This window comes from Rhinichthys klamathensis, unplaced genomic scaffold, assembly GCF_029890125.1.
Source record: "Rhinichthys klamathensis goyatoka isolate OS25496 unplaced genomic scaffold, OSU_Roscu_1.1 h1tg000126l_1, whole genome shotgun sequence".
In the NCBI taxonomy this organism is placed as follows: Eukaryota; Metazoa; Chordata; class Actinopteri; order Cypriniformes; family Leuciscidae; genus Rhinichthys; species Rhinichthys klamathensis.
In genome coordinates this window covers 1-9,300 of record NW_026606663.1, presented here as the reverse complement: position 1 = coordinate 9,300, position 9,300 = coordinate 1, and the positions used below count along the sequence as shown (strand labels likewise).

At 40.5% G+C, this 9,300-nt stretch overlaps 1 protein-coding gene and 1 long non-coding RNA gene across 2 annotated transcripts; one reads left to right on the top strand and one right to left on the bottom strand.

Moving 5' to 3' along the window:
- Positions 1-565: 565 nt before the first annotated feature.
- LOC130089133 (uncharacterized) lies at positions 566-1,778 on the top strand. The gene is made up of 2 exons (XR_008807541.1): positions 566-723; positions 1,151-1,778. It is a non-coding gene; the product is annotated as an uncharacterized LOC130089133 (long non-coding RNA).
- A 531-nt stretch (positions 1,779-2,309) lies between these two features.
- mmrn2a (multimerin 2a) lies at positions 2,310-9,123 on the bottom strand (the record flags this gene model as incomplete). Its single annotated transcript, XM_056256258.1, has 4 exons — positions 2,310-3,074; positions 3,662-5,171; positions 5,258-5,694; positions 8,941-9,123. Coding segments are annotated over 4 exons (2,534 nt in total), but the record flags the coding sequence as incomplete, so codon positions are not given.
- Positions 9,124-9,300: the final 177 nt, after the last annotated feature.

Here is a 9,300-nt window from a genome sequence, read left to right as displayed (position 1 = left end):
TATGTTTCTTTAGATTCTGGGATAAACCTCCTGCCATATGGATGAAATGCTGTTGACTTCTCATGGAATCTGTGTAAAGCATACTGTGATTTAATGTATGACATGTAAATATATTATTATAGGAGTAGATGTACTGAAAACAGAGCAAAACGATATACTATCAATATAATCTCGTCCAGTTAACAGCTGTTGTAGACTATCTAGAGGAAGACTATCTGTGCCTCTTGCAGCCTAACGTGTGGCTTTTAAAAATCTTAATTCAACTATATAGTACTTCTCTTTACATGTTCTCTGATAATAATGTTTCTTAATGAAATAAGACCCTGACAGAAGGTTAAAGATAAAGAGATGCATGCCATTCATGATTTTGTTGCATGAACAATATATTGTTTGCAATGTTTAAAGCATGCCATTTTTACCATCCTCAGAATAGAAAACATTCTCAATTGAATCTTTCACTTTTTTGACCATATTTTTAAAAAGTAAGCCAGCTGTCAAAACAGCTCATTTTATAGGTTAGAAAACAGTTCATACTCACTGATGTTTGCAGTCGAGTGGGATCTCCTGCTAGCAGCGATTTGGCAACCTTGAACACCACTTCAGAGTTGCCAAAACTCAATGTAGTGTTTGTGGGGGTGATATGTGCTTTCTGGTTGGCGTGATACAGTTGATACATTCCTGAGTTTCCTTCATTCAGAGAAGCTGAGTCTTTTTTTTTTCTTGGTACAGGATGCTATCAGCAGGCCCGCCGACAGGGGGGGACAAACGGGTCTGTTGTCCCGGGCCCAGGGTAGGGAGGGGGGCCCAGAACTGGGCCCTCATTAAATTATGGAATAATTGAAAAAAAAATAATAAAAAAATAGGCATATTTGTTGAAAAAAATCTAATATTTGAGTTACATAAAAGCTTTTTATTCGTTTTCTTCCTAATTGTCCTTGAAATAGTGGTCAAGAACCCCCCCCCCCCCAAACAAAAATGGTTTGGCCACTGATCGAAATATGATGTTGTCATTTCATTTGAAGTTCAGTAGGCTAACGTTACGCTCAAAATGTCAGCACAAGTCCGGTGCTCAGAAAAGAAAAGAAAAGAGAAGAAGAAAATAGAGGCCCATCTAAGATTATCTTGTCCCGGGCCCAGGCAAGACTGTCAGCTGGCCTGGCTATCAGTATGAATGTGACTTGGTTTAAAGCGCTAACCTTTGAGGATTTGGTGATATTCTGATCGTATGTCTTTGCCAATTTTATTAATCATGTTTTGAACACTGTTTATGTTTTTGGGGTGCCTGAAGTTGAAGGGTATGACTGTAAGTAACATCTGTTAGTCATCATTGCGTAATATTTCACTTGGGGCTGCCAAAATATGGTCTTGGTAACTGGTATAGTCCAAAATACACATTATTGTTACATAACATGTTTACAGAACTCCCGTGCAGATTTAATTATATTATTCCTTTAAAAAATGCAGTGTTGTATCCCAGAATACTTGTTTATTATTCTTAGTGCCATTGAAAAGAACAGTGTGATTTGTTAATAGTAACAAAACAACAATTCACAATAGCTCTTTACACCAATATCTGGGCCCTTAAAGACAGGAAGTGTGAATGTACAATGCTTTAATAATGTCAGTGCCAGACTAAGGTGCTTTGTCACGATTTTAGTACAGTATGCCCTGAAATGCCAAAAGGGCATCTTGATTAATACAAAATGTCAAGGTTACTGACATGCTTATAAAACAATTTAAAATATTCTGAAAATAAATAATAGATCTAAGAAAGGAAACACTCACCTCAGTGCGGTTAACTTCAACATACAGTACAATATGCTAGAGAAACATTAAATTGAGTGTATATGGAAATACATTTGTAGCTTTTACTATACAGGTAATCTAAAATTGAATCTGTGAAACTTCTCTATATCAAATGCATTTCTTTGGCTGAAAAGGGTCCGTCAAGTTAGCATTTGATTGCTCTAAAGAAAGACAAATCCTCTCATTGTGACTATTCCGATGGTTTTGTGTCCATCCCAAATGGCTTCTGTTCTTTACCCGAAAACCGACAATACACCTTCTCACCATAAGCAGAGCTATGAAGTATGTTGATAGGACATGAGTTTTACCATACTGTATATATGCCTGTAGATATGTCAGTGTGCTTTACCATAGTATCACCCAGCCCACCTCTGTGTAATATATTAAAAAGTCTTTAGTGTTTAATTTGTAAAAGTTTTTGTTTTATTTAACCACATGTTGAAAGGGTGCCGTTTGCCGTATAAGTAGGCCTCATACTATGTATAATGTTTGTCCATGTAATCTTTTAAAAAATATAATTTTAGTACGCAATTGTTATCTGTGGTTTTGATGTGTCTTATATTTTACAGAAAATGTACAATATCTTGTAATCTATTTAGGGCACAGAGTATGTGAGGAATATAATGTAGTTGTCACATTGAAGCCAAATGTAAGAGTTCTGATATCCCACCAAACAGGGCCACATCATCTAAATCTTAGTACTTGCAAACAATGCTCAATGTCTCAATAACCTGCCCCTATTAATAACTACATGAGCTGTTGTTTAAGTCTCTCAGATCCTGAAAGAAAAAATGTAAATGGTGGGCAGTGCAACTAAAAAAAGGTTCTTTCAGTCTTTTTGCACCTTTAGAGTGTTGCTTGTTCTCAGGTGGTCTGCAGCATTAGTAGGCCAGCAAATGTGTTATCTTGCGGGTTGTTGCGCTCTATGGTTCCCTGCACCAGGTCAAGACGGAGTTCCTCTCCTTGGTCCATCTGCAGGATACAGACACGTGTTGCAGGTGCACCCAACTTCCTTGGGTTCTGCCGTAAGGAGGCAGCTACCTCTCCACCTCTCTTTAATTGAGCCAGAGCTGGGCCTGGTCCAAAGTCCAGTGTCACCACAAAGAGATAGGCACCAGAAGTAGGAGCACGGAATGTGCCTGTTTTTGGTGAGTATAACTGTCCATGATTTAGGGCCACGCTTTCAAAAAGGATTGTGCCAGATCCGTTAGAACCTTCTGTACTGCTGGCCAGGAACATAATTGGACTATCTGGGAGTTGACGAAGCACTGTTTGGAATCAAATAACGGGTAAGGTATTAAAATATGAATGCTGAGAGGTAGGAAAAAGAGGACACTTAGTGCAATTACAAATGACTTTCACTGGGGGTGCTCTTGTCATACAAATGAAACCAACTAACCTGTACTCTAGTCTAGATTCAATATGAATAAATATTAAACCGTGGCCACGATTTAACCAAAACGAGGTTGTGGGAATGAAATCTTAATTTGTAACCATGAGATCTTTTTTTTTTTTTTTTTTTGTCATATGGAAGTGCAGTGCTTTAACAGAGTAACCCCTGAGGCAGGGATGGGCAACTTCGGTCCTGGAGGGCCACTGTCCTACAGAGTTTAGCTCTAACGCTGAAAAAATCACCTGCCTGTAACTTTCTAGTAATCCTGAAGACCTTGATTAGCTTGTTCAGGTGTGTTTGATTAGGGTTGAAGGTAAACTCTGTAGGACAGTGGACCGAAGTTGCCCATCCCTGCCCTGAGGTGACATTTGCAGAAAAAAAATTAATTCATGAAAAAGAAAAGAAATTATTAAGAGTTTGAATAGTTTTACAAGATACTATGTTTAAATCTCATCTTCTTACCTGCATACTCCAGTGATGCATCTCTCTTGCTGCGGAAATTCACTCGATCCCCCCTGTCTGCTCTCTTCTTTTGTTTCTTGTTTTGTTGCTTTGCTTCCTTTTTCTTAATCAAAGCTGACAATTTATCCATATCCACCGACACCTCAGAGTCAGCAAGTCCCTCTGTGTTACTGAAAATGGCGTTAAAAACTCCAAGGTGGGTCTCTAGGTCCTTACGCAAAGTATCCACCTCAGCCTGCAGTTCCACCTCCACACCACCAGCGGCAGCAGTTTTATTGCAGTTGCAGCAAGAAGGACAACGATATTCCTCAAGCCGTTTGATGTGAGCTTCAAGCTCTTTTACCGTTTTCTCTAAAGTCCAGAAGTCATCATCAGAGTACTCTGGCTGTTCCTCGGAAAGGTCAAATTTTTCATCCCCACGTCTCCTTTTGACGCCCACCGAGGCCCAGTCTGCAAGCACAGAGGGCTCATCTGCTGCTGTCACCTGAGGGGTAGCAGAGTTCACCATTGAGGCTAAGCTGAGGCTGTGTCCATTGATCTGCTCTTGCATGGTTCTAATGCTTTCCCTCAATTCTGGTATAGAGTAACGTCTCTGGTCTTGGTGAGACCACTCCATGAACTCCAGCACCTCTTCCCCAAGCAAAATCTCTAGCACCTCAGAGTGACGAACCGCATCCTGAAGCAAGGTGTTAAAAATGCTATGTAAGTGCTCAATCTTCTCGACCTTGGTCCTGTCCAGCTCCTGGAGTGTTTCAATGTCCTGCTTGTTGTCCTGGAAAGAGGCCTGGAGCTGGGTCACATTGTGCTGTAACATTCTGCTCTTTTCCTGCTCAAAAGCAAGGGACCGTTGCACATTCAATAACCCTAGTTTGAGATCTTCCACGGATGGAACCCAAGCACCATTGTCCCGATTGTCTAACATCTCCTGTGCCTCACGCTCCCGGGCCAGCTTGTTTTCATTCACTATCTCCATCACATTAGCTACACTTTGTTCCAACTGGGTCACAGATACTCCAAGAGCGATACAGTCACATTCCCCACTTGCTGAACTTATATTCTTATAATACTCTGTATAAAGATAATCGACATCAGTTTCCATCTCCTGCAGGGCACTCTGGAGAACACTGATGTTGCTGCTCAGCTCATTAATACGGTCAAGTACTGCTACCTTCGCTGCCTCCACCTCCAAACCAGTCTCCATAAACTGAACCTGGCTGTTGCGGCCAGTCTGGACTATTTTGTTGTCCAGATCTGACCAACTATCCTGGAGGTTCTTGATGTTTGCAGTCACTTGTTCGTGGCCTTCAATCAAGGTACTAAGTCTAACTGTGTCGTTTATGACTTTGTTGTCCAGACGCGTGATGGCCTCCCATACAGCTGTGCTATCATGAGACTGACTCTGTGTGGAATCGACCTTATTTTCAGGCCGAATCTTCTGAAATTCCTCGTCCAGCCTCTCTTGCTCCTGTATCACTTCAGACATTGATGTGTTCAGAGACTGGAGATTTACCTAGAGCGAGATATACACATTCAGTACAATGTTATGCATGTACAAAAATCATCTGAGGTTGTTTGAGGTTAAGTAAAAATTCTGACCTGCAACATCTTTTGGTGACGTTTGATTTTGACGTCTATGTCCATCTTGAAGTTTGTTAGGTTGTAGTGCAGCATGGTTTTCTGTGCGTGGAGCCTCTCTTCTACCTCATGGCGATGGTTGTGAAACTGAGATTTGACCTCCTCCAGTTTCTGTAAACTCTCCCTCACCTTATCCTCAACAGCCTCCTGTAGATTGTGCTCCTCACCACCAACCTCTAGAGGCTCAGCGACCCTTCCCTGCCCCTGATCATGTCGGAGTTCGGCCATGTCCCGCTGCAAACCCTGCACCTCCTGAAAGAGCCGTTCCAGGGTTAGATTGAAATTCTCCAACACAGGCTGCAGCTGAGACATCACAGCTTCTTTCAAGATCGGCAGGAGCCCGTAGTGAGCGTAAGATGATTCAGGGTGAGGAACGCCTTCATTTACAGCATAAGGGTCTGAAAAAAGATGGACATCTGCTATATGTGGGCTCATTTATAAAATGTTGCATAGAAACCGTCCTACATTTGATCTTACGATCATTTCTCATATGTGCGTACGCGTGATTCAGAGAACGAACGTACGGACAGAAAACGTGCGTACGCCTCTCTTTCAGATGTGAAATTTATAAATCGCAGATGATCTTGAAATTGTGCACAGCTGAATGGTTTCAGATCTCGGCCTTGTAAACGCCCCCCAATTAATGTCACAACAGAGCACCAGTCAACATCTAAATCCTTTACTTGCGAACGACGAGAGTCAAGAATTGCTTAGATTTCCAAATACCTGCAATACTCCACAAGAAAAAGTGCTTCTGCTTAGACAATGATGTGGCTCTAAGCACGTTTCCACATCAAAGGTTTTAGTGTACACGCACTATAAGTTCAAATGAGGCCCGTGAACTTTGAATTGGCCTTGTTTAGGGAGAATCTTAAAATAGATGTTCTCATTATTTTCTACGAACACTCTAAGCAACTTACAAAGAGGGGAATCCCAGAAACAATAATATTTTGGAGGATAACCACCACATTGCCAAAAATAGAAATTTGATCTATTGACATTCTTGGATAATAATTTTCGCTGTGGTGCTGTTTGTTCAGTTTGACTTTCTATGCTGCTCAAGAGGAAACATCGATATCATTTTGGAAAGATTTATATCTCAATTTCCAGTTCAGGTTGGGTCATTCATCTGAACTTTGAACCTTTAATTGACCAGTGAACAGCCCAGGGTCTTTTACATCCCCAGCGTTGAAATAAAGTATGTGTGTGGTATATTTTGATCGTGAGTTAGGGAAGAGTTTTAAGAAAGAAGAGATCTCTACATGTATAAGTTCCCTGCTGGGAACCTGACATAGAGGTCATGTACCGTTTTTGTTCTTTTTATTCACATGCTGTCAAAACACTGTCTGGAAAAGCTTCAGAATTTATGCTCCTGCTGCTTTTTTCTCATGTTGTAAAGTCTAGGATATATGATTGAGTCATGTTTTATTATCCTGACAACATTGTTTTTCACTGTTTGAACCACATTTCACACAGACCTCTGCTCCTACTCAGAACAACAGAGTAACAAGGGGAAAATTCTCCATTCAAACTTCAAAGTTTTTTTTCTTCCTTTTGTCTTCATTTTGGAAGAGAATAAACTTTTAAAAGAGGCTCTCAAGCGTTATGTATGTGGCAAATGTGTCTTTACATCAATAACACTGCAGTTTTCTTACTGTTGTGAGTGGCTGGATTCAATCTATATTTGAACCACTGTGTCATTTCCATAGACCATTACATCACTCTCACAACCATACAATGTATGGGAGCCTTTTTCCCAGGGAAGAGAGGATATCCTGTGCAGGAACTAGTAATGTGAAGAGATGGTGAGGAGCTGTTATAGAAGAAGAATGGAGGTTTTCCCCCTGTCTGCAGCATTATTTCTGTTCTGTTCTGCATAGCAGGATATAAGTGAGACCGGTACTTGACGAGACAGACAGAATAATATCCCCATAATATCTCTGACAATGCATATTACAACCAAAGGATGTGTCTAGTAACCATTTTGTTATGGATAACGTCCATAAGTAACGTTTGTATGTACAAGAGAGTAGGAAGAGAGACCTACTGAATGCTCTCTTTTGTTGTTGAGAATATTACAAGAGGTTATCATAAAGGAAAATGGATAACTGCTAATATAGAGTACTATAGGAATTACATATTTTTGAAGGCTGACTCGAAAGTTATCATCACCCTGGTTTCCGTGACAAAAACCCAATAGGATTTTTTCATTAACTTTCAGTGACCAACAAAAGTTTCTGATTCTTACGTTTTGTTCATCAAGGTACTCTTCACAATAGACAACGTTTTATGACTCGTGAAACTCAAACGCAATCGCCAGAAGTAAAAAAGCGAAAGTTAAAGGTTTTCAACTTTTCATGTTAAAAATACCTGTTTTTCTATCCTATACATGCTTAAAGAACTGCCTGATGGGCTGAATGAGCCCTTCTCTGCGCACTGAGATTGCCTCTATAATCCTGTACAGTAAAATATATAAGAGGGATTCGGGCTCGAATTTGAGACTGGGCGTGACGTCATACGCGTTCACGCTCACCAGGCTATGTCTCGCAGGTTTGTGTATTCGCCGGCGTCGCCATTCTTAGCATCAGCGAAGCCGAAGACAACTCGTGCGTCAAAGGTAGAAGATGGATTCAAAGAGACCGGCTTGTAGTCCATTCCAAACCCCAACGCAAACTCCACGTAAAGTAAAGAAAAGAAAAATGTTGTCTAGTGCCACCAAAAGGTCCAAATTGGAGTCAGACAGGCGTTGGAGTAAGACGAGAGTCAACCTCGGAAAGGCATTCAACAAATGGAGAGATCTCCGGTCTGCTCTTGGTCTCAAACGGGAATCCTCAGTTGGCTTTTTTCTTGATAAAACGGTAAGATATAGCCCAGTATCTAATGTTTGATACGGCCAATCTATGTATGACAACAAATGACGATGCGTAAAATGTGTAATGCTTTAGCGCAAGCTAGATACATGTACAAGTAGAATTGGTTTTACTACCATTGTTAGTGAACAGTTTCATAAACTAGGAATTGTGTTCGGAAGAATAGTACAACATGAAACATAAAACATAACCAATAAAAGATGCGTGTGGTCCATGAGCGTGCACAACTCTGGTTGCAGTTTCGCTTGGCGCCAGAGGGGGCATAGTTCTGCAAAAACTCAGAGACTTGCGTTTTGCACCTTTAAGCTATAAATAAACTCCACTTTCAATCTTTATTTAAAATCCACAAGTTGGAACATTGAAGTTAGAATAGTGTGCGGGTATAAACACACAAGGGAGTAAAAGCGGACTAATAATATGTGTTTTTCTTTTTGGCGTGTTGACCTCTGGAGTCCCATTTAGACACTTGTTAGCAACGGCCTTTTTCCATTTTAAAACACAAGTGGGGTATCACTGATATATGTTTTGGTGTAGAATAAAAGTGAGCTTGTGAGAATAAAATCTCAAGCTTGTGTTTAACCACAGACCTAAGCAAAGCCAATGAGCTTAAACATTAAGTGGGAGCAGTCATTTGGAAGCAAAACACTAATTAGTCATTTTTAGATGTTCAAAGCATGGAAAATAGTTTCTAACTGTTGAATCAAACGGCCTTTTCTTAAATCGTCACAGTTTGTACACATCTGCGAGGTATGTTGCATGTAAAGTTTAGCATACCTCTCCTCTCAAAGTGGTGGCTGTTCTGGTGCTCATGGTCAGAATGAGGGCTGGGCTCATAATCATTGATGGACTCCGTTGCAGTTTGATTCTCTACATCAGGTTGTTGAGCTTCATACAATGGACCGCCAAATATTTGGAAATCATTCTGCTCTCTGTTCTCTTGAGTTCGTTTGTTATATCCTTAGGAGAGACAAGAAAAAAATGTTATGTGGCGTTTTGGAACTGTATCGATTGATGGTACCTTTGCCATCAGACAGATTTGTTATTTTGTTATTCACTGCATGAATGCAACCTGTGCACTTTGGACTGTGTATTTGAATCACAGGAAGGTCATTAGTTTGTGTGCTTGGTATCAGA